Source organism: Notothenia rossii (genome assembly GCF_949606895.1).
Source record: "Notothenia rossii genome assembly, chromosome: 2".
Classification (NCBI taxonomy): domain Eukaryota; kingdom Metazoa; phylum Chordata; class Actinopteri; order Perciformes; family Nototheniidae; genus Notothenia; species Notothenia rossii.
Window position 1 is genome coordinate 29,518,087 of NC_136904.1, and position 27,898 is coordinate 29,545,984.

General features: G+C 44.1%; 2 protein-coding genes across 5 annotated transcripts in view; both read left to right on the forward strand.

Annotated features, from left to right (window-relative positions):
- Positions 1-15,280, forward strand: part of ttc17 (tetratricopeptide repeat domain 17) — a 24,684-nt gene extending 9,404 nt beyond the window's left edge. Inside the window, exons 12-20 of the mRNA XM_079665653.1 lie at positions 90-130; positions 239-651; positions 10,103-10,256; positions 10,361-10,481; positions 11,946-12,105; positions 12,939-13,022; positions 13,412-13,531; positions 13,615-13,758; positions 14,313-15,280. Of these exons, the coding sequence (XP_079521779.1) occupies positions 90-130; positions 239-651; positions 10,103-10,256; positions 10,361-10,481; positions 11,946-12,105; positions 12,939-13,022; positions 13,412-13,531; positions 13,615-13,758; positions 14,313-14,444 (1,369 nt within the window). The 3' untranslated portion in view covers positions 14,445-15,280. The remainder of the gene's footprint in view (positions 1-89; positions 131-238; positions 652-10,102; positions 10,257-10,360; positions 10,482-11,945; positions 12,106-12,938; positions 13,023-13,411; positions 13,532-13,614; positions 13,759-14,312) is intronic.
- LOC307029909 (uncharacterized protein) lies at positions 5,396-10,086 on the forward strand. 4 transcript variants are annotated; one of them, XM_079666023.1, is made up of 4 exons: positions 5,396-8,113; positions 8,370-8,463; positions 8,592-8,815; positions 8,889-10,086. In XM_079666023.1, the coding sequence occupies exons 1-4, from the start codon at positions 8,082-8,084 to the stop codon at positions 9,025-9,027; spliced, it is 489 nt and encodes a 162-aa protein (XP_079522149.1). In that variant the 5' UTR covers positions 5,396-8,081; the 3' UTR covers positions 9,028-10,086. The 4 variants fall into 2 exon arrangements, 2 of the variants coding, with proteins under 2 accessions (XP_079522149.1, XP_079522148.1); XR_013805443.1 differs by having other exon boundaries at positions 5,396-8,463.
- Positions 15,281-27,898: the final 12,618 nt, after the last annotated feature.

Below are 27,898 nucleotides of genomic sequence, written 5' to 3' on the forward strand. Positions count from 1 at the left end.
ATTATAAACAATTAAACAAAGATAAGCAAGTTGATGTTGTAGATTATTTCCTATTACACCAAATTCATAAAAAAAACATTGATCCTAAGGCCTTTATTAGTTTCTAACTACATACTTTCTGACTGGTTGAGTATGAAAAACAATAAATTCCCTAAAAGCCTTAATTCTAAATGATCTCTTTAACCAGATCCCACTCATTTAAGGCAAAGATAAGCGATCTGTTTTATCTATTGACTAGCCGTTACAAAATGTAATATCACTTTCTCAGATGTCGGTTGGCTTCCTTTGCTGCATTCAAAACTAAATTGTAACTCTGAGAACTGTCACAAACCACATACCCCCCCTCTCTCCTCAGAGGTTATCCTGGACAGTAACGGCTCGGGTGAAGCAGCCGGTCAGCAGAGGGATGCTCCCTCCGCCTCAGCAAACGCTAACATGGCCACTCCATTTGGTGGTGGAGCGGTGGAGGGGGAGGAGGAGTGGCAGCTGAAGGAGGACCTGATGGGGGCTTTTGAGGGAGCGCTCGATGTCGGGGGCAAACGGGGGGACCTGCGAGGGATCCGGGTGCTAAAGAACGACCGTGTCATGGGATCCCGTGCCGGTGGTGGGCCGTGCTTCGGGAACTGTGAGGATGACGAGGGAGCTGAGTGGGTAAGTGCACGTTCCTGTCATTTTGATCTGAGATGTGTTTGAGTCGCCACTAAAGTGTGTGGGACTGACTGAGGGGCCTAAGGGCTGGGCAATTAAGGGAAGTTCAAATGTTTCTATCGACATTTAGTAAGGGCATTTTATCAGATATTTGACCGATCTGCAAACTAAATCCTTACCAATCAATGTCTTCACTAATGTCTTTGTAAAGGTGTGTAGTAAGATGTATTAAAAAGTTGAAGTTCAAATCCTGTATGTTTTTTCGTAACAACTGCTCAAAGTTGAGGTACCGAATTTCTAAAAATCTAAAATGTTCAGTTTGGCCTTGGGTAACTTATGAGGGGTCAAACTAGGGGTTTTTCATGATTCTGAGTTGATTGCAATCATTTATTTTTCACTAAAATCATTCCTTTGTGGAAAAATGGCCACGCCCACCTTTCCCGCTCGCCCCCCCCCCACCCCCCCATAATGCCTTTCCACTGCTAGCATAAAAATGGTTTGATTATTTTACTATTTGCCCTTTTAGGACTTATTATTGTTTAGTGGTAGCTGCTAGTTGGTTGGCATTCAGAGTGAGGATGTTTAGAGTTAAAATGCTGAAGCCATTTTCAACCTTCATTTGATCATGGACAGACTGCTTTTTACGCCTGATATGTAAGTATTGTCTACATTTTTAACTTGAAATATTTCATGTCACTACTTTGGTAATGAAATGTAACATACTGTATAAGTTGTCAACTTTTCTTACTTGTTAGCTGTGTAACAGTAGGCGCAATAACATGGTTAGCTAGCTAACGTTAAATCCATGATGTATTACTCCATGATTGTATCCAACTAGGCAACTACCATGATGTATTACACATCTCAAACTGAATCTTATGATCATTTTTTTATTGTCTCTGACAGGATCTTTTGTGTTTAACGTTACTGTGAAGCAGATCTTCTATTTTCCTTTGCAATAATATCTATTACAATGTTAATCATCTACTGTACATGAGATTGTCTTTAATGTCACAAAATAATGATATTATGACTGAATAATACAATGTTTATTCTACTTTGTAGGACATATTAGTCTAGCAGTATGGATGAAGACTCGAGTCCATCTTTGCTAAATTGTTTCATCTGTGAAAGCCCGGAGACACCAGCTCAGAGGCTGATACAGCCAACTCCTAAAGGCTACCCTTCTTTTTTGGAACAAGCACAAGTAGTTGAAAATGCTAAGATTTTGGAGCGTTTGAAGGAGGCTCAGAACGTACTCAGGTACCACAAAAAGTGTAAAGATGATTTATACAACAGGTTTCTTGAAGTCACCAAGAACTCAGGCCAAACATTAAAGGCAGAGAAAGAGGCAGCTAAGAAGAAGAGAAGACGCACTTGCTCTGACTTCAGTGCAGCTTCTGCATGCAGTTCTACAAGTTCACGGTCCGTTCAGCTTCTGTACAAGAATGTATGCATTCTTTGCAACCAACCTGCACAGATCTACAAAACTCGTCCAGAGGAAGCTAGAAAGAGATACAGAGTGCCAGATAAATTGACTGCAGATAGACTGAAAGCAAGCTTGCGGAAGACAGCACAGAGTCGCGGGGATGACTGGGGCACTGAAGTTGTTGGACGTCTGGAAGGGATCAATGACCTTGTGGCAGAAGAAACCCTGTACCATTTGTGCTGCAAAACTCTTTTTGAGACAGGTGGCCATTACTCCAAGACTGAAGATAGAAGACAAAAGAAGAGAGGACAAAAGAAAATTGATGAGGAACGAGAGGCTGTTTTTGTTGAATTCTTTGATTGGTTAGACTCAGAACTCGAACATGGGGTGATGACTCTTGACCAAGTCCACGAAAAGCTACAGCAGTTTGATCCATCACCAGATAAGAGCCTCTCTTATTCAAAGTATTGGCTAAAGAAGAAACTCCAAGATAAATTCCATGACACCTTGTATTTCACATCACAGGAGAGAAGGGCAGATGTGCTCTGCCTCAAAGATGACACAGACAACATTCTGCGAGAGCATCATGCTAATCTTGAGCATGGAGATGAGAAGACTCAGATCATAAAGACTGCACTAAAGTTCGTATGCAACGACATCGCCACGGTCGATCTAGACCAGGGGTGTCAAACGTACGGCCCGCGGGCCGGATCAGGCCCGTGAACAAGTTTAATCCGGCCCGCGAGATGATTTTGGAAAGTATAAAAAATAAAAAGAGCTGCAATTTTTCAATGAAAGAAACTGCTGTTCTAAATGTGTCCACTGGGTGTCGCAATAGCAATTATGTGAAGCGAGCAAACTATGTATAACGGGGCTGAGGAAGTAATCCTGTGTTTACAGTCTATCGTGCTTGGCTTCCTCACTCCCCAAAATGTCGCTATCAAAAAAGAGAAAAGTGGACACAGAGTGCAGAGTTTTCCAAGAAAAATGGTCATCCTCCTATTTATTCACGGAAGTGAATGGGAAACCCGTGTGTTTGGTTTGTTCGCAGCACGTTTCAGTGCTGAAAGAATATAACCTTCGTCGCCACTATGAGACTCAACATGCCGACAAATATGATAACTTGAAAGGAAAACAGAGAAGCGAAAAGGTGAAGGAATTGCTGGCGGGTCTGAAAAAACAGCAGTCTGTGTTTACTCATAGCCGAGAAATCGGCGATGCTGCAGTGAAAGCCAGCTACCTTATTGCTAATGAAATTGCAGTGGCTTCAAAACCATTTAGCGAGGGTGAATTTGTGAAGACATGCATGCTGACAGCTGCAGAGATTGTGTGCCCTGAAAAGCGTCAAGCTTTTGAAAATATCAGCCTGACAAGAAACACAGTTGCACACAGGATTTCTGATCTTTCGGAGGATTTGGACAGCCAATTGAAGCGCAAAGTTAAGTCGTTTATTGCGTTTTCAGTTGCAATTGATGAAAGCACGGACATTACAGATGTTGCGCAACTGGCCATATTCATCCGCGGAGTTGATGATACTTTGACCGTAACCGAGGAGTTTGTGGAGTTGGTGCCGATGACGGATACCACGACAGCGGCTGATATTTTCAACACACTCGAGGGTGCCCTGGACAGAGTCGGAGTGGACTGGTCACGCGCTGTCAGCGTGGCTACAGACGGTGCGCCTTCAATGATCGGGAAAAAAGCAGGTGTTGTGACGAAATTCAGGGAAAAAGTGCAGACTGCAAATGGAGGACGTGATTTTTGGACTTTTCACTGTATTTTGCACCAGGAGGCATTGTGTTGCAAGTCATTAAAGATGGATAACGTCATGAAGGTGGTCGTCCAAACTGTTAATTTCATCCGATCAAGAGGCTTGAATCACCGTCAGTTTGACAACCTTCTCAGAGATAAAGACCACAACTACGGCCTGCCTTACCACACCGAGGTAAGATGGTTAAGCCGAGGCATTGTGCTGAGGCGTTTCTTTGATTTACGAGAGGAAATTGAACAATTCATGAAACAAAAAGGCAGACCAGTGTTAGAATTTAAGTCCAAAGAATGGATGCAGGATCTTGCGTTCATGGTGGATGTTACAGAGCACTTGAATAACTTGAACACAATGCTGCAGGGGCGCAACAAAGTTGTAACGCAGTATTATGACAGCGTATGTGCGTTCAAGTTGAAGCTGTCATTGTGGGAGACGCAGCTCGCGGGAGGTGATGCAGCGCACTTTCCTTGTCTGAAAAATGTGTGCGATACCCAACATGTCGCAGACATGAAGCGGTTCAAAGATAAACTAATAGGACTATTGCGGGAGTTTGAGCAACGCTTTCAGATTTTTGGTGAACTGGAGAAAGACTTCAAAGTTTTCTGCTCGCCATTCACCGCGAATGCCTCTGATCTGCCCGTCAACATTCAACTTGAAATAATAGACTTGCAGTGTGACTCAGATTTGAAGGGGAAATTTGCTGCAGCTGGCTTAGACACATTTTATCAGTATCTTTTGCCAGGTTACCCCAACTTGACAGCCCTTGCTGCAAAAGTGTTGTGCATGTTTGGAACCACGTATATTTGTGAGCAAGTTTTCTCTGTAATGAGCATCAATAAAACAAAGCTGCGCTCAAGGCTCACGCACAAGCACTTAAATGACATCCTGAAATTGGCTGCCACTCAGGCTTTGACCCCTGATATTGATGCACTTGTGAAAGCTAAAAGATGCCAGGTTTCAGGAGCAAAAACAACAGTGGGTAACCCAACTTAAAATGCTGCATAAGACACTGCACCCTGATATAGTTATCTAAAAAATGATTGTCTTCTGTGCAGATTGAAAGAAAGTGAACAGTGTGTGATTTACTGTAATAATGACAGTAACTTCAGTTCATAAGTTAGGTTTGTTGAAATTGTTCATGCATTGCACAGCTTTTATTTATCAATAAGTAATGTAGCCTACAAGGCAGGAAGTAAGTAACTCAACCCTCTTGAAAAGTTTCTACCTCAATTTGTCTCAATCATTTGGTGAGTTAGTACAGGATTAATATGTTAAAATGACAAATTAGTTATTTGAGAAGAGTTTTTGTATTTTGTTCATTCCCAGTATATGACTTAATGTTGTTGTATGGCTTTTTGTTGATACGCCAAGTCTAAATGTGCTTGTACTGTTATTGCACTAAAGTTCACTAAACTTAAACAAAGAAAACAATCTGAAGTTGTCGTCATTTTTTTGTTATTATGCTATGATTTTACCGCTCCGGCCCACTTGGGAATAGATTTTCCTCCATGTGGCCCCTGAGCTAAAATGAGTTTGACACCCCTGATCTAGACCCAAAGTCATACCCCACAGCACACAGTATGACTGACATCCAGAGTCAGCTTGCTCTTGTTCCTGAGAGTCTTCAGATGTTCCTGAGGCCAATAGTGAAGACCGACGAAAGAGTAGCCATTTGGGGGCAGAACTTCATAAAGGCCTGTCGGCCTCGATCAGGAGTTTTGCCATCCCAGATGGGGCTTGCCATACAACTTGATCATAGATTTGGGTCAAAATGGATGCTGAACAAGTTACACCAGCTTGGATACACAGTCATATTCCGAGACACAAAAAATACTGCTTCCTTAATGACAGGAATGGAGATGGCATCCAAGATACTTCTGATACTCTTTATACCATTGTGGAAGAAGGTGATGAGCAGATCGATTATGAGGTTGCGGTTGACTCTGCACTTGAGGATCTATCATTTATGACAGCCAGTGGAAGTGAAACTAGCCATGACAATCGGGTGGTCATGGAGGCCATGGGGGTTGGGGAAACAACCAATGTATTCACTCAGTTTGTCGTAGACAATATAGATTTAAACATTGTCTCTATTCAGGGAAACACTCCTTTCCATTCAATGGGTTAGATCAAAGTCACCTCTCCGGCACCATCTTTGCCAGATCCCCAGACGACAGCAGCTGTCCACAGTGAAGTTGAAGGCACTTGACAAAGCTAAGATCCTCAGAGGAGCTGAAGTGAAGATTCTTCCATTCAGCAACAGAACAAGGACAGGGATAAACACCATCACATTTCTTCCCATTACTGAGCTTGCCTCTTCTGTGACACAAGACCAGCTACTCTCACTCCGGGCGATACACTCTGGGCAGCAGGGTGGGTCATCAAAGCCCAGGATCCTGAGTTCCCACACTCCAACTGGAATGGCTTGATGAAGAGTATCCATGCAGATGATGGGCGGTTTTGGTGCGGTGGTTAGAGCGTTGGTCATCAGATGATGACGTTGATGAACTCCAGTTTGAATCCCGCCTCGGCCACCACTGCGTCAGGCCGTTGTGTCCTTGGGCAAGACACTTTACCCGCATTTGCTCCTGTGGGTAATGTCCACAGTAATGACTCTTACATGTCTAATATGTGTAATGTGTATTTGTAAAGCGCTTTGAGCACCTGTAAAAGCGCTCTAATAAAAAAATGTAATGCATTATTATTATTATGTCAAGCAGCGCACACAGATCGACTTCCTCCCAATCATTGAATGACCTCAACACCATCTTCACCACTCTCAAAGAGTGCACGCAGCTCTCTGCAGAACAGAGTCACTATAGTGACATTCGATCTTCCGATCTGGCTGTGGACATCATAAAACCGAGAAATCTACCCATCATTCCGAGGTTGGGTGGATTTCACCTGCTGAAGTCCTACCTTGGATCCATTGGAAACATCATGGAGGATTCTGGACTACTGGAGCTGATCCAGCTGATCTATCCAGGGAGTACGACAGCCAACCACATCCTGGATGGAGGATGTTTTGACAAGGCAATCCGTGCTCACCTCCTCATCGATGCAGCCATCTATCAGCACATCATGAAACATACCTTCACCGAGGAGGAACTCGGTGAAATGAGGACTTTCTTGGAGAAGGTAGCTGATGGGAAGATGGGAGCCAGACACAAAGATCCAGTAGTTGCACTGTTTGAACAGCGGTTTGAAGAAACCTTCAAAAGACTTGCTGAAGGAGGAAGAACGCCTGCTCTCTGGGTGCAGTACCACTACATGGTAGATGTGATCAAGGTCTTCATCAGAACTGAGCGGCTTGCAGATCACAACGGCCACCTGTGCTGCATTGTTAGCAGGATGCTGGACATCTTTGCGGCTGCAGGGCATCATCAATATGCCAAGGGTGCACGGCTGTACTGTCAACTCATGAAGCAACTTGAAACTTTGCCTACTTACAAGGAGACATTCGAAAGTTTCACTGCCCATGGAAACCATGTCCTCCGTTACTCCAGCCATGATTGGTCCGGCACCTAGTGTGACATCTGTATCAAGCAGACATTGATGAAGTCAGCCAAGTCAGAAGGTGGACTGAGCAGAGGGAGGATGAGACACAGTGATTCTGGTCACAAGTGCTGGGTGCTCACCCTTAATCACTTCTCCAATGTCAACCAGCGAATGGAGGAAAGTGTCAAGAAACATGCTCCGCTCCACAGAGACCTTGGCAAAACACAGATGAAGAGAGATGCTGAAGCAATTGACCTTGCCCTCCAATGGTTTGAGGAGAACAACCCATTCGACCCCGATTGATAAAAGGAGTTGCTTGTGTCTTTCTCAACAGGATTCAGGAGCACAGGAGATGACCCAGTCAATGCTGAGAGAGCAGCCGAAATAGGGAGAGAGATGCAGATCAAGCTGGATGGACAGTCAGTGACATCGACCATGGAAGTGAAGTCAAAGGTACAAGCCCTGTCATCACTCAGAAAGATTCCCAAGATCAACGAGAAGAAGATACACCTTGACTCAGTTGTTCAACCGACTGATAATTTTTGCCCAAAGGGATATGACAGTTGAGACAAGCTTGGCGTATGAGCTGACTCCCTTCCCATTGTCCCTCTTCAGCAATAAAGATCAGAAAATGAACAAGGCGAACAAGGCAGGCTTTTCCAAGACTAGCCTGAAGGAGTTAACTGATCCGCTTGACCTCACTAACCAATCCTGCTCCACTCTTGTAGTTGATGGCGGATGGCTTCTCTACATGGTAAAGTGGGTACAAGGTAAGACTTGGCAGGAGATTGCCAACAGTTACTTGAGCTACATAAAATGTCTTGGCCGCCGCTCTCAGAAGACCATTGTGGTCTTTGATGGCTACAGCCGATCACCAAAAGATCATGATCACATCCGGCGCACTAAGAAGTCATGCTGTGATCTCCAGATTCGACCGGATATGATACACTGGACACCAAGAGTACAGTTTCTGGACAACACCAATAACAAGAGTGAGCTAATCCACCTCCTCTCTTCAACATTCAGAAAACATAACACCACAGTGGAGCAGTGTGACAATGATGCTGACACTTCGATTGTGAGAGAGGCATTGGCCACTGCTACAGATGACTCTGTTGAGGTTAGTAGCATTTGTGTAGGTAGCCTATTTGGGAAACAAAAGTATTCACTCTTGAGTATTCAAACTTGAATAGTTTTATCTGGTTTTGTATAGTGCAACACGCTTTGCATATCTTGTTCTATTTTCAGATGCGGGCAGAAGATGCAGATGTGCTGGTGATGCTAGTACACCATATTCCAAGCACCAACCATCCACTCTTCTTAACAACATCAAAGGGCTCTTATGATGTCAGAAGGATCCGCGAAGCTCTCTCTGAAAGAGAGAGATGCTACCTGCTCTTTTGTCACGCCTTCACTGGTTGTGATACGGTTTCTGCAATAGCTGGCCATGGGAAAACAACCTTATTTGACAGGTAATAATAATTTAAAAAAAAATCTATTTCACTTTATATTTGAAACAAATGTCAAAGTGCATTTTGTTTGCAGGTTCTGTGCAGGGGACATTGATGAACACATGGACATCTTCCTTGACACACAAGCTACTAAGGATGCAGTGATACAGGCTGGTACTACCATCTTCCAGTACATTTACCATGCACCATGCACCAGGTACTGCTTTGGGTGAAATTCGACACAACATGTTCTCACGGAAGGCAGCGGCAGGACTGATCAAACCAGAAACTCTACCTCCAACAGAGGGTGCAGCTGCACAGCATTCTCTCCGTGCCTACCTACAAACCCAGGACTGGATCCTTCTGCAGAGTATGTCTCTGAACCCCAGTGACTATGGATAGACATTAGGTGTACATGGCTATGAGCCAGTCCCAACACTAGACCCCATGGCTCCTGAGGCGCTACTGCAGTTCACAAGCTGCAACTGTAACGGAGATTGCAGCAACCGGCGGTGCAGCTGCAAGAGGAATGGTGTTAAGTGCATCTCAGCATGGGGAGTCTGTAAAGGAATTTCATGCAAGAATTATGGTCATGATGGTGGTGAGTCTGGAGAAGACTCAGAGATTGACTCCTGAAGTGATCAGCACTTGTAACTACTTGTAACTACAAATAAAGCTACTTTTGAATTTAAATATAAGAGTGGGCGTGGCCTTTTTTCAACCAAGGAATGATTTTAGTAAAAAATAAATGATTGCAATCTTCTCAGAATCATGAAAAAACCCTAGTTTGACCCCTCACAAGTTACCCAAGGCCAAACAGAAATTTTTTGATTTTTCGAAAATCGGTATTCGGTACCTCAACTTTGAGCAGTTGTTACGAAAAAACATACAGGATTTGAACTTCAACTTTTTAATACATCTTACTACACACCTTTACAAACACATTAGTGAAGAAATTGATTGGTAAGGATTTAGTTTGCAGATTTTCATATATTTCCCTTACTAATTGTGAAGATATTTTTAGGTTAAACATTGGTGCTTTTACAAAATATTTGCACTGACAGTTTTAATAATCATCAGTAATAAGGTTTTAATGACTAAGTAAGTAAAACCAAATATTAAAATAGCTATAACAGTGTCTTACACAAACAACGACATCACTTGACTGTAATGCAGCCTTTGAATCCAGGAAAAAAACAACACTTGCCAATATGTAGTCTCATATCACACTATAATATCAATACATTGCCCAGCCCTCATGTGACTGAAGTGTGTGTAACCAAACTGAACGTGCCTTATGTTCCTCAGATCACCTTCCAGGTAAAGCGGGTGAGGAAGGCTAAGGTGGATGGGACAGATGGAGTCTCCAGCTCTGATGAAGGCCAGCACGGGGAGTCCCTGCCTGGAGGACACTCTGTCTTGGAGATAAGCGGGCCAACTATCCCATCGCCTGGCCCTTCAGGTACCATTTCTTTTTACTCCAGCATAAACACAGAGAAAGCACCAGGGGGCTGGACTTCACCCAGCTAAGAGAGATGTCTTCGTGTTTTCTGTGTTTTTGTGCAGGCCGCTGGAGGGACTACACAAGTCTTGGCTGGCCGGGCCCCGAGGAGTGCCAGCGGACACGCAGGGTGGACCTCACCACTGTAGCTAGCACCTGGCTAGCTGTTTCTGCCAAGAACATCGAGTAAGACTCTTAATGTCCTCCTGATCCGGCTCACATTCTCATCTCATGTTATACAACTGTGAATTTAGTTAGTAATGTAATATTGACCATGTCAGTTTTTGGAGTAACGGCTTTAATGTTTCTGTCAGTTTTTTTGCGCAAAGCTATTAAAGGTCCCATGTCAAGCTTTTCCGGTTATTACCCGTCCCCTTGTGTGTTATGAAGGTTTTCCTGCATGTAAACGGTCTGCAGAGTCACAAACCCTCAAAGTACACCCTGTAGCGAGTAAAACTCTATCACAGAAAAGACCTGTCTATGCTGCCCCAGAACGCCTCGTTGGAGATTTCTCTTTTTCCATTGTTTTCTTCCTGGGTACATTGACGTGCCCATACCCAAATGGACCAATCCGTGGAGCTCCTCACACACACACGCTCTCTCAGCGGCGAAACTGTGACACACTGGGGGGTGGGGGGGGGCTGCTAGTGGAGCCTCGCAGCGGCGAAACTGTGGCGCGCTTACACTGTAGGTGCGCCGCGTTTTGGGGTGCGGGTGCTAGTGGAGCCTCGCAGATGGGCAGCACCGTCCCGCGTCCATTCGCGATGTCTCACTGTCTCGCAGCCCCCACGCAGCAAGCAGGAAATGAACCCAGCTCACACTGTCCGCTCCTCGCAGCAGCGAGCCGCACAACGTCCCGCCAACACGCCACCCAGACCCCACGCAGCATTCTCATCTGTTTGTCATTACTGGTGTCATTTTCTGGTTGCTAACGCCATTGTAACACATAATCACTGGTGTTCCGCTGTAACGGTGGTGGACTCATCAGAGCAGAGTGGGCGAGCTGACCAATCAGAGCGCAGGGGGCTCTCAGGGAGGGGGGGGGGGGGTGCAGGAGCTCCAACAAACCGTTTAGGACAGAAAGTTGCACAATATAAATCTATTCTAGTAGACCTCAACAATGGAATTATGATCAGTAGAAATGGCCATGACATGGGAACTTTTAAAATACAGGTGAACACTGTCCTAAGTGTTCTTTACGATAGGAGTATAGCAACATAATGGTATAGAGACAATAACCATGATATTAAAAAAAATGTAATAAGTATATCATCTTAATTATACACATGATAATATTGTGCTAATAATCCAGCACCTCTTTGAGCAGTAATAGTACTAAGGTGTATACTCAATTATTTTTAAAGATATGTACATTTGTTTAAATATTATTTTTTGGGCATTATTAGTAAAAGATAATGACTCTGCCTTCTTTCTTTTAGACACAATAATCATGTAGAAAGTTGTGATTAAATTACAGCTATTTTTATAGCAAAGTAACAAAGTGTTTAGAAAAGATGAGAGTGACGGGTAATCAAAGGCGGGGGGGGGGATGAAACATTGCTGCCTCGTGATATTCTTGGTTGACAGGAAAGATATGAAGAGTCAAAATGCAGCTTTAAGTCTAATGTCTGATTGTCCCTGTCTCTTCAGCATCACAGAGCATATAGACTTTGCCACTCCGCTCCAGGAGCCAGCTGCTGAACCTTTATGCAACGCCAACCTCGCTGCCAGCATGCACACCCTGGACCACCTGGCGGGGGTGGCCAACCGCGCCGCCATCCACTACACCGGAGAGAGCCAGCTGCGGGAGGTAGGCTGAGGATTACAGGAATTAACATGCATACTCTTACCTCTTTTTTACCTCGACAGCATGGAGTCCCATCAACAGTGTAGTTCAATATTTGATATTCTCATTTTCAATGCTACAGGTAGACCACTCCACATGTTTCTTAAATCTCAATCTCTACATGTATGGCAGCCATTCCATTCCAGTGTCTGTTGAATTCAAACACAGAGAAATGTTGTCAGTAGTTCATAGAATAAAATACATAAATGCATTTTACTCAAACACATACTGGTAAATAGTAAAGCCAGAGAAACTGATCATTTTGCTTTGGTCTCTTAATTTTCAGGCCTGTATAGCATTTATTATAACAAGCTTAAACCTGTATAAAACTATGTGAGTAATCTAATTAATGTGTGCTTGTTACCACAGAAGGTTATACAATAGTTTATATCAGACCCTAAGCTAGTTATTAGTTAAAGCACATGCTACCAAGGAAGCTGATGATAGGGAAGGGAATGATTATTTTAATATTAAAAAATGATTCACGTATTAGATTATGACTTATGAATATTTTGAATTTAATTTAATATATATATATACTTTTTTTTTTATCGGCTACGTCAACTCAGTTAAACGGATAACCGTTTTTTTTTGCGGTCGAATATTCAAATATCAATTTGCCTTCAAATTCCCACCCTAGCTGATGGATGCTCAAACTCAGTCCTAAAGTATTGAAACTCTGACTGTCAATCATTACAAAATGTTTGTACATTCACCTATGATGAATTATTAGTCATACCCACAGCCCCACTTCTCTGTTAAAGCCCTCACTTGTCTCTTCTTGTCCCGACCCGCAGGTCCTGCAGAACCTCGGCAAAGATAAGTTCCCCCCTCAGTCCTTTGAGCAGGTGGGGACACGCATCGCTAAAGTCCTGGAGAAGGTAACGCTCGCTCATCTCAGTTAAAGAGAAACTATTAAATAATGAAGGCTATGAAATCATAAACACCAACTGATTGTACCACAGCAAAGGCAAATGACGGATACATATTTTGTTCCTGCTATACTCAGTACCAAGCCGCTGTCACTAAAGAAGTTAAACACGTTTTTTTCTGATATAAAAGAGGCAATAGGCATGTTATTTGTTATCTGAGAAAAAGTACCAGTGCCGTTGCGGAAAAAGGATAAGCAAGGATTTGAAGGAAGTGTCATTGCTGTGCATAATTTAGTAGTAACACCCAGCATTAGTAACACCCTACCAGCACACTCAATCAAATAATTACTGTGGATTTAAATTGCTCATTCATCCCTCCTACTCATCCCTGAGTGCAGAACCAGACATCATGGGTGTTATCCAGCATGGCTGCGCTGTACTGGAGGGTCAAAGGTCAAGGCAAGAGAGCCATCGACTGCCTGCGACAGGCCCTCAACTACGCCCCCCACCACATGAAGGCAAGTTACACATCAACTGTTGGTGAGGATTACAAAGGATTGTTTTAAATAATTAAGTAATAATGCTATTTTTATTTAACCAGGACGTGCCCCTCATCAGCCTGGCCAACATCTTCCAGAATGCACGGCTATGGGACGACGCTCTGACAGTCGCCCGCATGGCCGTAGAGATCGCCCCACACTTTGTCGTTAACCACTTTACCCTCGCCAATGTCTACATAGCAATGGTAATGGCTGCAAGCACATTTATCTGTCACAATGTGATCATTGTTTGTTACCCTCTGCTCAGCTCCTCAAGTGTATCCACTGCAAAACTATTCAAGATATTAAAGAGGCCCTATTATTCTGTAGTGTGGTATTTAAGTTTTGGTGCATGTAAATGGTCTGCAAAGGTTATAATCCCTCCAGAGGGAGTTTCTCTCCTACACGCTCACCCCCTGAAAGGCCTCCATTTTAGTCCTTTGTTTACTTCCACGACATAGTGACGCTAATATGCAACACTCATGCTTCTATTGGCTAGTGCCCCATCACATTCTACTTGATAGGCTAAGGGGCAGGACATCTCTAAGAGGTTGATCAATCACAACAGAGGCGGCGAGCTAACCAATCAGCAGACTGGGCTCTGGTTTCAGACGGAGGGTGGAAAGAGGTGCTGCAGCACAGGCATATAAAGAGCTTTTTGAACATTAAAGCATGTCACAGTAGATGCCCCTTTAATGAAGCAGCCATGCAGTTCATGTGTTCCCATGGTGACGTGTTTTGTTGTGTTTCTCACCCTCAGGAGGAGTTTGAGAAAGCGATGCGCTGGTACGAGTCCACTCTGAAGCTGCAGCCAGAGTTCGCCCCTGCCAAAGATCGACTGAGAACCATTCAATGTTACCTGCTCACCAAGAGGGAGCGCCGGCAGCCATAGACCGCTTCATCACAGAACCCCCTGCTGTCATGAAAATAACACTCACACACACTCATCTGAAAACCACAGATAAGCTGCACACAAGTGTAAGAAACCGTCATGTGGTTAAAGATGAGGAGTCAATATTCATATCCAGTGGAATCTGGGTTCTAACCCCCCAAAGAATTAGGTTTCGAGACGTCACTGAGTACAACTGTAGATAACTTTGCCCCACTACTTCTGAATGCAGGACCTCTTGTTATCTAACAATCAAGAAGTCATGATTGTCTGCTTTACTTGCAAAAATGAAAGGGAATTAAAATCAAATACGGTTTGCAAATTAAATTAAATTCTTAAATATTCTGGTTTCATTCTCTGCTAATTGGCTGGAAAGTTTACAAGCTTAAAGATATTTAGGCATGTTGGTATTGGGTGCCTGAAATGGCGCCATGTTTTAATGTACCTTAATTGGACATTTCAAATGAGAAGATGTTTTTCATCCTTCGCTGAGATGGTTAGGAATGTGCCTCTAGACTCCGAGGTTAAAGGGGTTTGCGTTGGAAGATATGCCCTCAATTTTTCGGTTTCATAAAATGAATGGGAATTCTCAGTTTTTCTTTTGCACTTTTATTTCATTATCATTCCTATTTATATGGGACCTACAAACTTTGATTTGTTCCAAGGTCGTTTAAAAACAAAAGAGAGGAACTGCAACATGCTATGCTTTGCTTCCTGACTTCTGGCACTCATAAGGCAGAACAAAGGATTTGCTATTGACCATCTACAATAAAAAAAAAATACTGAAGTGGAATCTGTATTTAATGTACAGTATTAAAGGCAGTGTGTGGATTTCATTACTTCACTTCTCGGCGTCAATTTATTTTGTCTCTGGGAAATAAAGTGTTTTGTCTCCTCAAAGGTTAAATTAGATTGTAAAAGTTATTGAATTTGACAAATAACACTTTACAGCCACACTCAAATCCTCAATGTGAACACTTGTCATAAACATGACTTTTTCTTTTTCAATTCACACTTTTTAAAGCGGCCAAATGGTGGCACTGTCTGACCTTTCATCCCTCCTATCAACTGCTACTGTCTCTCCCTTTCTGTATGATAGCCAGAGGTGGGAAGTAACTAAGTACATTTACTCAAGTATTGTACTTAAGTGCAATTTTTAAGGTTCTTTCACTCCAGTATTCTAATGTTATGCTACTTTGTAATTTTACCCCACTACAATTCAGAGGTAAATCGTGTACTTTTACTCCACTAAATGTATTATTTACCTTTAGTTACTTTGTATATTTTGATGAATGATGTGAAATATAATCAACCCTTAAATCAGACTTTAGTTCCACCTGGAGTAAAATCACATGCTACCCTGCAGTATACAACATCATTAAAACTAGCTGCAACAGCTTTGATAACACTTTAATGACCAATAATCTTAAGCAAAACATAATATATATTATTCTGAAATGCACCAATCTGCATAATGTGTACTTTTACTTTTGGTGCTTTAAGTATATTTTAATGCTAATACTTTTCTACTTTTAATTCAATCAATCAATGTTTATTTATGTAGCCCAATATCACAAATGTTACATTTGTCTCAGTGGACTTCACAGTTTGTACAGAATATCAGTATGACAATACGACACCCTCTGTCCTTAGACCCTCACATCGTACAAGGAAAAACTTCCAGAGAAAACCCACAGTTTAAAGGGAAAAATGGGAGAAACCTCAGGGAGAGCAACAGAGGAGGGATCCCTCTCCCAGGACGGACAGACGTGCAATAGATGCCGTGTGTAAATTGAAAAGATAATACATTTTACAGCGTAGGTAGACCAAATGTTTGGAAATGCATGTGTCTGTAATAAGAAGATGAATCCACAAGGATGTCAACAATCCTGTGGGAGCCATCAGGGAAGTAGTATGATGAGAGTCAGGCAGGACCGCAGATACTGGTTCAGCCACGCCTCGAAGTTCAGGACTCAGATCCAGTACTCAGGATAGAGGATCCAGAACACACGACCACAGCAACAGGATTAGCCTCGACTCAGGATCCTGGCGTATATACTTGAGTATCATTTTGAATGCAGGACTGTTTCTTGTAACAGAGTATTCCTACACTCTGGTACTACTACTCCAGTACAAGATCTGAGTATTCTCCCACCTCTGATGATAGCTCAAAATGCAATTTATTTCAGCTTCATTCGAAAACAAAGTTTGAGTATCTAGTATGTTCACAACAGCAAACAGCCACATCATCAGTCCATGCATCACTGATTAAAACGTCCAAAAGTGTTCACACTCAAACATTGAGCTAAATATGTATTTTATTTGAATGAAGAGAATACGATTACACTTTAATGGTTTTCACCATGACCTGGAATAGACCGGTTGGGTTATAATACACTGAACAAAAATATAAACGCAACACTTTTGTTTTTGCTCCCATTTTTCATGAGATGAACTCAAAGATCTAAAACATTTTCTACATACACAAAATAACCATTTCTCTCAAATATTGTTCACAAATCTGAAAAAATCTGTGATAGTGAGCACTTCTCCTTTGCCGAGATAATCCATCCCACCTCACAGGTGTGGCATATCAAGATGCTGATTAGACAGCATGATTATTGCAGAGGTGTGCCTTAGGCTGGCCACAATAAAAGGCCACTCTGAAACGTGCATTTTTGCTTTATTGGGGGGGTCTGGGGGGGTCCGAAAACCAGTCAGTATCTGGTGTGAGGATTAGTGAAATGCATGTTTCAGAGTGGCCTTTTATTGTGGCCAGCCTAAGGCACACCTGTGCAATAATCATGCTGTCTAATCAGCATCTTGATATGCCACACCTGTGAGGTGGGATGGATTATCTCGGCAAAGGAGAAGTGCTCACTATCACAGATTTGTGAACAATATTTGAGAGAAATTGTTATTTTGTGTAAATAGAAAATGATTTAGATCTTTGAGCTCATCTCATGAAAAATGGGAACAAAAACAAAAGTGTTGTGTTTATATTTCGGTCCAGTGTAGGAGGCTATTATAATCTGACTGAAAAATACAGAACATTTGGTCACACTGCAATTCAATTCAGTTTATGTTGAATACCACTGATGAGGAATGCATTGAAATCTAAAATATGTTAATTTCTGTTTCACATTTGCTTTCTTCAGACAACTGATCTTTTTAGATCAATAAAAAACATAATCTCTAGTCCAGCAAATAATACACAGCCTTGCAAATGCTTTTGATAATCACACTTAAATTTTAATAATTCCATTGGATTTTATCTCTGTAAATACATGTTCTACTTTCTACTCTACACCAGGGACCAACTTCCTAGTTAGTGTAAATACATCAACCCTCAGCCAGTTGATACAAGCTTTGGATCCACACCATGCATGGTGTATTGATAGACAACGGCAATGTTGAAATAATGATATTAACAGTAACACATTTAAGACTTTAGGTTGCACTGCAGTGAGGAGGGACTTGTTATTAAAGCAAACCAACAAGTGTGATGGCAGCAGGTTCATGAAGAATCAACCCTAGCTGAAAGTCCTCTACACCTGGGACTCCTGAGGTGTTGTGAACTATTTGTAGGCTTAAAATAGATGTTATGTTTCATGTATATGTTTTAAAAAAGGCCAACAAGTTTATTTGTGTGCAGATTTTAAAAAGCAGCAATGATGCCGTTTATGTTCTGACAAAGGACCATATATTTTCTTTTTTTAAAACATCCAGACTTAAACTACTTGCTTGTTTGCTAGTAGTCAGAATCAAATTAATTTCAAAACATAAGAAGCTTTGTAGTTCGGCAGCAATAACCCTGTTGTATAAAGAGCATAACAATGCATTAGAATGAAATGAAAACCTTGCAGTTCAAAGCCGTTCAATTGAACATGATGGTGCCGATGTAGCTTGGTGCATCTCAGGACAAAGCTGGAACAGAGTGTCCACGAAGAGATGCCCCCACATAGTTTCCTTGTGAAACAGCACTTTTTTCCCCTACTGCCTTTTATTTATTTTTTCCCTTAAATTGCGACAGCTAAAAATGGCACAAGCACGGTGCAGCTGAGCCTGCTATTTTTAGAAACCTGTAAGGGAACAAGATGGTTGCAGAGGCGCTGAAGTGTATGCACACACTCCTATAAATACAAGCACAACACATGAGAGGGCAAATGTTCAGCTCCACGTTTCCCGCCCTTTTCCCACAGATTGGTTACCGCTGAGGACAAGCGCGCTGCTGCATTGCTAATGGACGCTATTTATTGTTAGCCCCTTGGTGTATTCCTGTGCAGCCGAACCCACTCCCCGCTCTGTTTTGGAATGTTTCTCAATGAATAATTGACTGGAGTGGTATTTTTGACCAGCTCTGTCTTGGGTGCTATATAAATAGCTCATGTGCAGCAAAGCGTGCATGGATTTGTCAGGGGCGTTATAGGCCGGGGAGTAGGAGCCCTGTTATGTAATAGACATGTGAGTTGGAACACTAAGACACTGCAAATATATCATAATGTCTATAAACACTTAAATAATAGATTTAATAGATATCCAAATCTCTCAAATGATCGTGTGTGTGTTCTACATGCAGAATGAATGTCCCCATACTGATGACCGCCCTATTTTAGTGCAGATTATTTGATCGTCAGTATTGGGATACTAAACAGGAGTCAGGAGCTGTGTCACTGGTGCTCGCCCCATCTGGAGTTTTTCATCCAGATTACTGCAAATATATCCAGAGTGCTTTTGTGCCCCTGTGTACTGCATGTGTTAGTCAATATGTGAGCCATGAAACAAGCATAACAAACTGGATCCATAACAATTATTTTGTAGTAACACTTACAGAAAGACAAATTACTATCACAATTTGATTCCAAAGGACACAGCCATAGTCTTTAATACAAGTTACACTTAAACATTTGATCTAACTTTTACCAAACTGTCTTTATAAAAGAATCAAAGCAAGTGTTTTGCATTCAATTATCTTAATCTTATCAGCTCCACCCCTGCTCCTGCTGCTATTAGAAATTGAAACGTACATGAATATTACATCGAATAAAATATATTTGTGAGCCCAAAGTACAGCAGCATTCAAATCAACACGTTTTAAAACTCAAGGCGTGCACGGCCGAGAGCAAGAGGACTGGTTATGTTATTATTTCAGAAGGAGCAGATTTTGAATGAGAAGAATGACGCTCCAATAGGTGAGAACAATAAAACAATGTGTGTGTGTGTGTGTGTGTGTGTGTGTGTGTGTGTGTGTGTGTGTGTGTGTGTGTGTGTGTGTGTGTGTGTGTGTGTCTACCATGCCGCAAGTTCATAACATTTTGCAAGGCCTGGATATGTTTTCAGATGGAGCAGATTGTGAAGGACTTTGCAGTGTAAAGTGTGTGTGTGTGTGTGTGTGTGTGTGTGTGTGTGTGTGTGTGTGTGTGTGTGTGTGTGTGTGTGTGTGTGTGTGTGTGTGTGTGTGTGTGTGTGTGTGTGTGTGTGTGTGTGTGTGTGTGTGTGTGAGATAGTATACTCACTGGGATTCCTTTGTTAATTCTCCTGCAGCACAGGCAGAACAATTCATTATTGCAACGTGCACCTTTTTTTACATTACAATGATGCACTGACGGTAACTATAGGTTACTTACGTAACCCCAGTTCTCAGAGTAACATGAAGTGAGATGTCTCACTATGGGATGCGCCTCATCGCGGAGCAAACAGAAGCATCAATCTCATTACGCCAATCCTGATTGGCTGGTGATCTTGACGTCAGCGTCAGGGAATCCACCCCCTATAAGTAGCTTGCGCTACGCCGCATGCGTCATTCAAAATAAGCACCTCTTCTCGCTTCACCATAGCAAGGAGGGCCGTCTGGTGAGACATCTCACTTCATGTTACTCTGAGAACTGGGGTTACGTAAGACAAGTAACCTATAGTGCTCATTCGTAACACTCCGTTCGATGTCTCACTATGGGATATTGTAGCTCCCGTATTGCCAGACGAGCTTATCTCAAAAGTCACCAGGACCAACCAGAACTTAACAGTTAGAGCTCTAACTCAGCAGGGGGCCCAGCACTGCATGGGCCACACTGGGAGCAAAGACGTCTAATCTGTAAAAGCGGACAAAAGTGAGCGGCGAGGACCAGCTCGCTGCTGCACAAATGTCTTGGATGGAAACACCCCTGAACAAAGCCCAGGATGTAGCCAGACCACGAGTCGAATGAGCACGCAAATCCGAAGGTGCCTGCAGACCCTGACTCGTGTAAGCCAAAGCAATTGCCTCCACAATCCAGTGAGAAAGCCGTTGCTTAGTAACAGGCTTGCCCTTCTGAGGGTTAGCCCAGGACACAAAGAGTTGGTCATTATGACGAAACTCTTTTGATCTGTCCATATAAGTGCGTAAAGCACGGACTGGACATAGCAAATTCGGCTGCTGTTCCCCGGAGGGACACAGCGGCGGAGGAAATGCCTCAATGTCAAAGGGGGTACATGAAACAACCACCTTAGGTATAAAGGCAGGGTTGGGCTTCAGCAACACTCTCGTTAACCCTCGGGCGAACTGAGTGCATGAAGGATGTACAGATAGCGCATGAATGTCACTGACTCGCTTGGCGGATGCCAGAGCCAGTAACAGCACTGTCTTGAGTGACAGGTGCTTCATGTCAGCTTCTTCCAGGGGTTCAAATGGGGCTCGAGTGAGCCCATCTAAAACCACTGTCAAGTCCCATAAGGGCACCAGTGACCTGGAAACAGGAAGGAGCCTGCGAGCTCCCTTCATAAAACGGCAGACCAGAGGATGTTGGCCGGCCGTCTTTCCCTCAAAACCCACATGGCATGCAGCAATAGCAGCCAGGTAGACTTCGATCGTGGAGAAAGCTCTGTGTTTATCAATTATCTCCTGTAGAAATGATAAAATCACTCCCACAGGGCATTGAAAAGAGGTGTGCCCTTTTTGAAGGCACCAGTCCTCAAACACCCTCCACTTACAGTCATAAAGAGACCTAGTGGAGGAAGCTCTTGCACTCTGAATAGTGTTTATCACCTTCTGCGGGAGACCCACTGCATTCAGATTATACCACTCACGGGCCAGGCCCATAGGGCCATGCGCTCCGGACGTGGGTGAAAGATCGTCCCCCCCGCCTGAGACAGTATGTCTCTGCGTAGGGGGAGCTGCCACGGCTGACCGCACAGCAGCTGATATATCTCCGCCAGCCAGTACATTGCAGGCCAGTGCGGAGCTATCAGGATCATTGTGTGGCGCTGTTCCCTCACTCTGGCCAGAGTTGGGGGTATCAGCGCCAGGGGTGGAAACGCGTACAGGAGGACCGGAGGCCAAATGTGCGCGAGCGCGTCCACGCCTAATGGTGCGTTTTGATCGCGCATTGAAAAGAAAAGCTGACAGGTGAGCATTTTCTTTTGATGCAAACGGATCTACCGCGGCTCGGCCGTAACGTACCCACAGCTGGCTCACAACATTTGGATGTAGAGTCCAGTCTGCATATGGTGGTACGCCTCTGGTAAGCAGGTCTGCCCCAAGGTTCATCACACCCGGTACGTGCGTCGCTCTCAGAGAGAGGAGACGGCCGCAGCTCCACAAGATCAGTTTGCGTGCCAGCATGTGTAACTGGAGAGAGCGCAAACCCCCTTGTCGGTTTATATACGATATTGTGGTCGTATTGTCCGTCCTCACAAGAACATGGTGTCCTCTGAGAAAAGGCAGAAAGCGTTTTAGGGTGAGGAACACCGCTAAAAGCTCCAGGTAATTTATGTGCGACCGCTGGAGGTCTCTGCTCCAGAGACCCCTCACCGGACGACCTTCGTAAATACCTCCCCAGCCTGTCAGACATGCGTCTGTGGTGACCACCTTCCGTGAAAGGACAGCACTCCGTTCCCTCCCCGTTTGGGAACGAGGAAATACTTGGAATATAAGCCACTCTTAGTCCGCTCGGCGGGTATTATAGATATAGCCTTCTTTTCTAGAAGCGAGAGGATCTCTCTTTCTAGAATGTGGGCTGACTCCCCTCGGGCCTGTGAATACAGAACGCCGAGAAGCGAGGGGGGGTGACAGCGAATTGGAGTCTGTAGCCCCGTGTAACTGTCTTGAACACCCAAGCAGACGTTGTGAGCATCTTCCACTGTTTGCTCCTTAGAGCCAGCGGAGATGTCACGTCTTTTGCCCTCTGAGTCTCTATTTGTCGTGTTATCCTCTAGTGTCTGAACACGGTGGTACCCCGATTTGACAGTCCCCACCGACACTGCGCATGCGCGTGACGGAGGTGCCTTCACATCCCCAGTCGTCACTGCGCATGCGCGTGGCGGCGGTGCCTTCACAGACCCGTTCATTGTCCGCCTTTTGAGAGAGGCCGTAGCTGCTCTCAAAAGGGGAACAAATGGCGGGCTGTTTATTGGTTTTATTGTTTTTATTGTTTTCTCTTTCATTTTTCTGAGCTGCGCCCTCAGCCTGAGGCTTGGATGCGTCAGCGGAAAATGCTTTATCCGAGAAAACAGAACAATATTGTGACATGTGTTTTGGTGCACTTGAGGATGGCGTTGAGGCATCTCTCGAGGCAGCGGGAACACATCTGGAGCTGGGGAACCTTCCAGCTCCGTCACCGAGGGAGGAAGAGGAGGCTGTCAGGCCGCCAGCTTCTTCTTCCTCGACTGCTGACCGAAATTCCGGGTTGGCTGCGCCTGGGCTGCAGCCGGAACCGGAGATTTCCTGGGCCAACTCGCCTCCGTCTCCTGCCTGGGCTGGGGACTCGGGGCGGGCCGTGACCTCTGCTGTTTCGGTACTTTAAACCGAGCAGCTGAGGTAGCTTGGGCGAAGGACTGTCACTGTGAAGGCAGCGGCTGGACCTTTCGAGGAAGACAGAGGTGGAGGGCCTCGTCTTCCTTCTTCTTGGACTCGCATCTCTTCTGCATAGAAGCGAGCGCAGATCCAAAAATCCCCTCGGGAATGATGGGCATGTCCAGCACATCCTCTCTTTCCCGGTCTGGGAGGTTGGTGAGGTTGAGCCATCTAGCTCTTTCCTGCACCACCATAATTCCCATTGCCTTTCCCGTGGCCTGGACGGCGCAGCGTTGAACGCGGAGACAGATGTCCGTGATCGCGGCTATCTCGTCCAGTACTGCCGGTCCAGGATTACTTGAAAGATCCTCGCAGAGCTCCGCTTGGTAAGCGGTTAGCAGCGAGGAAATGTTCAAAGCCCTGGCAGACAATGCTGCGGCTCTGTAGGACCGTTCAGTCATGGTTGACTGGAACCGGTCCGCCTTTGCCGGCAGCGTGGGGTTCCTGCTCGGTGTAGTCGCCATCCTCGGGAGGAGGTGAGCTGCCACCAGCGGTTCCATCGGCGGTATGCGGAGCAGGCCGAGCCTCTCCATACCGTCGCAGTCTAGGGAGGAGGCACCCTGGATTGGGGCCTTGTTGCTGAAGGGCCGGTCTCTCCACGAGACCGACACCTCATCCAACATCTCCGGGAAGACCGGCAGGAGTTGCCTCTTTGTCCTCGTTGCTTGGGGCAAATTTTTCCCCTCGTAACGGGACCTGGAGGTCTCCTTGGCCATTTCGGGCCATGGGATGTCTAGTCTGGCTGCGGCACGCTGACACACGGCCTGCAGGTCCATACTCAGACAGGGCGAAGCTGGTGTGCTATCGCCCGGGAGAGCAGCCATCGCTCCCGGCGTTGCAGCCTGAGCCGATGACATGAAGACGTTGTCTTCCTGCTCATCAGAGTCGGACAGGAGGAATCCAGAGGTTTCATCCTCTTCGTCCTCCGTATAGTCCAACTCCAGGACATCTTCTGCGGGCGAGACCATGGTGAGGTCCAGCCGGGGGCCCCAGCTTGATATAGCGTGGGGCCCCGCTCGCATGTCCCTCGCTGCCACCGAGTCCCAGCCTGACACGGCGCGGGACTCCGGTTCTGCAGCTGCCACTACTGATGAGCCCCAGACCGACAGAGTGCGGGGCTCCATCTCTGTGGTGGACGCCCCCGTGTCTTGATTTCCATCCGGTAAATCAGAGGACATGAGGGAGTCCTGACCCGACAAGCTAGCTTGGCGAGCTAACCGTCGGTGGAGGCTCTTCACGGTGAAACGGGCACAATGCCCGCATGAGCCGGGGTTGTCGATAGCCTCCTGGGCATGTTGCGGCCCGAGGCAGGACGAGCAGACCTGGTGTGCGTCTGTGTCCGAAATCTTCAACCCGCAGCCGCAGAGCCGAGCCTCCGATTCCCTGGCTCCTCTGGTGTGAGGGAGAGACGTGTCCATCTTGCTCGCCATTATGGCGACGTGGGAAGGACGCGCTCATAGCAGGTGCTTTGCTGAGAAAAGAGAATCACAACCTGTCGTTAATCCGGAGAAAAAGCGACGGTGTAGATTTTATTCTCAAAGAATATTAACTGGTGTGTTAATACCTTTTTTATCTTCTACTCCTCTGGTGTGAGAGAGAGAAAAAGAAAAAACGTCCTCGCTACCGTGGTGTCGGTAGTGAGGGAAGACAAACTAGCAACACGTGTGTTGCTAGCTTGAAAAAATCAAAACCTTACCTTTATTTCCGAAGAAAAAACGGTGAGGTCGATTTGCAATACTAACTGGTGTGTTAGTATTAACAGTCTTCTTGCAGAAGTATATATCGAAGTAGCCGGCGAGCGCCCGTCGACCGAAGTTAGCTTGGATAGCTTGGTTCCGTCTGTGGACTGTGTGAGCTAGCCCGGCTACCAATATAGAGATGTGCTCTGAAGCGAGAAGAGGTGTTTGAATGACGCATGCGGCGTAGCGCAAGCTACTTATAGGGGGTGGATTCCCTGACGCTGACGTCAAGATCACCAGCCAATCAGGATTGGCGTAATGAGATTGATGCTTCTGTTTGCTCCGCGATGAGGCGCATCCCATAGTGAGACATCGAACGTAGTGTTATGAATGAGAACTCATACAGCACATTTACATATAGACATTTAAAGTTGAGTGTGCTCATAAATGTTAAATATTAACACTTTTATTTGAACGTATAGCATCCATATTTCGCACTATTTAACTAAAAGAGACATCTTTAAAGATGACGTGAAATAGATATCTTTATTAAAATAGTGTGGAACTAACCTGGCAGTCTTATATTTTGTATTTGTGTTTGATCATTTAACAAAGGACCATGCTAATTCATTGACATGAGCGTTTGAGTCCATCACGTAAACGTGCCAGATTACGCAATAGAATTTCATCCAATCTGCAGTCTCTGACAGGTTGATGGCATTAAAAGAAAACATACAAGAGCGCAGAATAACACATGTGCATAATTGAAACCCTTAAAGGTCCCCATTATACTATTTTTAAACAATATAATATTTCTCATATATATACAGAACATGTCTCTGAAGTGTTTGGCTAAAATACCAAACAGATCATGCATTGTAGCATCCCATAAACCCCTCTGTTTCAGCCCTGTTCCAAAAGTGCTGATTCTGTGACTGTATCTTTAAATGCTAATGAGCTGCTACTGGCCAAGCCCCTCTGCCAGATTTTTTGGTTTTTGGTGATAAAACACAATGGTGGTCTAGGAGGGTATTCAGGTGATAAGGTGGGCGGGTGTTACCTTGGTCGGTTATTGGCTAGTGGTTGCCCAACCCAAAAAACATGGTGACATCACAAAGTGGTCAAAATCTGATAAGCTAATTTTCAGACAGGTTTTTATATAGATGCCTGAGCACAAACAGAGAGAGAATATTTTTTTTGGATAGTTTCTGAATCTCTTAAGTGAGGGGACACATATTCATGTATTAAAGAAAAAGTGGATTTTGCATAATAGGTGACCTTTAAGCACAATTGACTCACGATTGCCGCACATATATTCCCTAGAAGATGCTGTTGTTCACTTTTTGTTAAATAATCTATTTTTATGCTGCACCCTCTGCGGGTAAAATCAATACCATCTTTGTTGCAGCTTTGTATGTATATGCCAGTGAAACCCGATGCAGAAAAGCAGCCCTGAAGTCATTCAGGGTGAGGACAATCAGTGTTTTGAGGTCCTCATTTGTTCCGATGCAAAACTTTCTCCATGTTGAAAATTGTTATTGCACCTCGCAGTGAGTGGATATATTTGGCTCAGTGAGCTAAAAATAGTAACACTGAATGGATGTTGCTGCAAGATATTACATAATGATAGTGAATCGCCCGCACGGACATGAAAGGAGATGACTATTTTGAAGACACCGAGACAATAGCAATATTTCATTTCGCTTCAATGTCTCATTTATTGGGGGGATTTTCACACATTAGCAGGTTTTTTATTATCATCTCACGTTTGACACTGACTTCTCAGTTACTGCAAAATAATACTGGATCTTAATGAAGCCAGGATGTGTAATATTATTTTCTCGATATCAGAATACAGTATATTGCTTTAACAAACAGAGAAAATGGAAGATAATCGTACATTATCATGCGAAAAATACTCAGTCAAAAGCACATTTTACAACAATCTTCTTTGACATTGACATCTTCTTTAGATCCCAAGTCATCTAAATGTTTATTAAGTCCGCAAACACCATTATATAATGTTTTTAATGTAAACATTTCCTTTTTTAAACGAGGTGGAGGACAGGAGATCTCAAAGTCCATTTTGTGAAGGAAAATACTAGTGTAGCAGCAGATTATATCCATATTTATGTTTTGGCTTGAGTACATATAAATACTGTACTTGATGAGACATTAATATAGAGCATTTATCTTTTTCTAGGTTTTATCCACAAGGGATTTCCCTGCATTATTAAAGTTCAGTTCTGTATTACAAATAATGTACTGGCCCTCTGGGGACAATAGTTTCTGCTGCCATTAACACCAAAGACCCTTCTTTTTATCTCCTTTAACATTTCCCTCTCTCTCTCTCTCTCTCTCTCTCTCTCTCTCTCTCTCTCTCTCTCTCTCTCTCTCTCTCTCTCTCTCTCTCACTCTCTCTCTCTCTCTCTCTCTCTCTAGTTGATTGCTGTATGTTACTATGTGTGTTATACGTAGGGTAGCTATACAACAGATTTCTCAATGTTAAGCCTTGAAATCAACAGATCTTTAGTCTGAACTCACTCCTGACTGTTACCTGCTTCTCTGTTGCTTCAGTGCCATGGACAGCTCGCCAGGACCACCATCACTATCTCCTCAGCTACTGAAGTTATATAGCGAAGATGGGAGACAAAAGGAAGACACAGATATCAAATTACTCAGAAAAAACATCATCAATTGTAATCGTGAGAAAGACCGCGCCCATCTGGGTTTGTTTTTGAAATCTGGTTCCATACGTATGTTCTTAGACTTTTCTAAAATGGGGATAAAGTGCAAAGGTGCTGGTCGAATACCAGTTTAAATCTAGCAATTCACTAGTCCGAAACATAGTCCGAAACCAGTCTCTAAAATAAATATGTTCCATTTACAAAGCTAAAAAGAATATAGTTCGTAGAACAAAATGAATGTTACATTTGTTTCTGTTTCATCAG

Excerpts from the sequence above, each read along its gene's own strand:
- LOC307029909 (XM_079666022.1), top strand. The coding sequence starts at position 7,900 with ATGACAGTTGAGACAAGCTTGGCGTATGAGCTGACTCCCTTCCCATTG. Across the intron at positions 8,464-8,591 it reads CTACAGATGACTCTGTTGAG|ATGCGGGCAGAAGATGCAGA; the intron begins GTTAGTAGCATT and ends TTCTATTTTCAG. Across the intron at positions 8,816-8,888 it reads AAAACAACCTTATTTGACAG|GTTCTGTGCAGGGGACATTG; the intron begins GTAATAATAATT and ends TTTTGTTTGCAG.